Here is a 998-nt window from a genome sequence, read left to right as displayed (position 1 = left end):
GCCCAACAGTGAGAGGGCCCTGTACCGCAAAAAAAAAAAAAAAAAAAAAAAAAAAAAAAAAAAAAAAATTAAAAGTCACTTACAAGACCAAAGAAATATTACCAATACTGTCTCCTAAAATTTAGACATACCTGGTTTGAGGTCATAGTGTATGATGGGAGGTTTTATTTCATTTAAGTACTTTAAAGCATTCACAATCTGCATGATAATGGATCGGGCCTCTTTCTCCGACATTAGTTTGTGCTGTTTCAGGTAGAAGTCCAGATCATTTCCCTCACAGTATTCCAATACTGTACAAAACCTAAACGCAAAGAAACCAACATTTGACCGTGGGATAAGAGCAAGCAGATTAAGTCTAAACCAGCTCCACTGAAAACGTCAGGTCATTAGCTTCTCACTTCTTTCTTCTTTGCTCCTTAAAATATTCTTCTATTCTTTATTCAGTATTAGCTAACTGAGTGGTTTACTGGAAGAAAACTGCTTACTCTTTTGGTGAAGAGCGTCTGCACCCTTCCTGTTGGAACCTGCCTTGCTAAAGTTCACCCAGGGCATACCTCTTATTGAATCAAGATTATAAAAATACTGACAGGAACTGTAATGTATTTAAGCTAGATACCTCTTTTACTATCTACACAATGCTCCATTTCTAAACAAGTACCTTATGATCAAATACACAATTGTCACTGCGGGCTGGTTGCATACTACCTCTCCTGCCAGATTGGCACATACTATGATTTCTCTTTGCTAAACACACAAGGTATAAAAGAGCTTTTTAAAGTACAGTATTGATGGTTCTAACAAATGTATTATTACACAGTATGAGTTTTTTTCTTTCACTTGAATCAGTATTATCATACAGACCCCAATTTTTTTTTAACATCTTTATTGGAGTATAATTGCTTTACAATGGTGTGTTAGTTTCTGCTTTATAACAAAGTGAATCAGCTATACATATACATATATCCCCATATCTCCTCCCTCTTGCGTCTCCCTCCCAC

At 35.9% G+C, this 998-nt stretch overlaps 1 protein-coding gene across 4 annotated transcripts in view; it reads right to left on the bottom strand.

Moving 5' to 3' along the window:
* The window catches only part of TLK2 (tousled like kinase 2), a 108,572-nt gene that overhangs the window by 11,621 nt on the left and 95,953 nt on the right, over positions 1-998 (bottom strand). For all 4 annotated transcript variants that reach the window (XM_028498446.2, XM_024130106.3, XM_024130110.3 and 1 more), the window contains one exon: positions 132-301. In XM_028498446.2, the coding sequence (XP_028354247.1) occupies positions 132-301 (170 nt within the window). The remainder of the gene's footprint in view (positions 1-131; positions 302-998) is intronic.

Source organism: Physeter macrocephalus, chromosome 14 (genome assembly GCF_002837175.3).
Source record: "Physeter macrocephalus isolate SW-GA chromosome 14, ASM283717v5, whole genome shotgun sequence".
NCBI lineage: Eukaryota > Metazoa > Chordata > Mammalia > Artiodactyla > Physeteridae > Physeter > Physeter macrocephalus.
The sequence above is the reverse complement of the archived record's forward strand: the minus strand, read 5'-3'. Positions and strand labels throughout refer to the sequence as shown.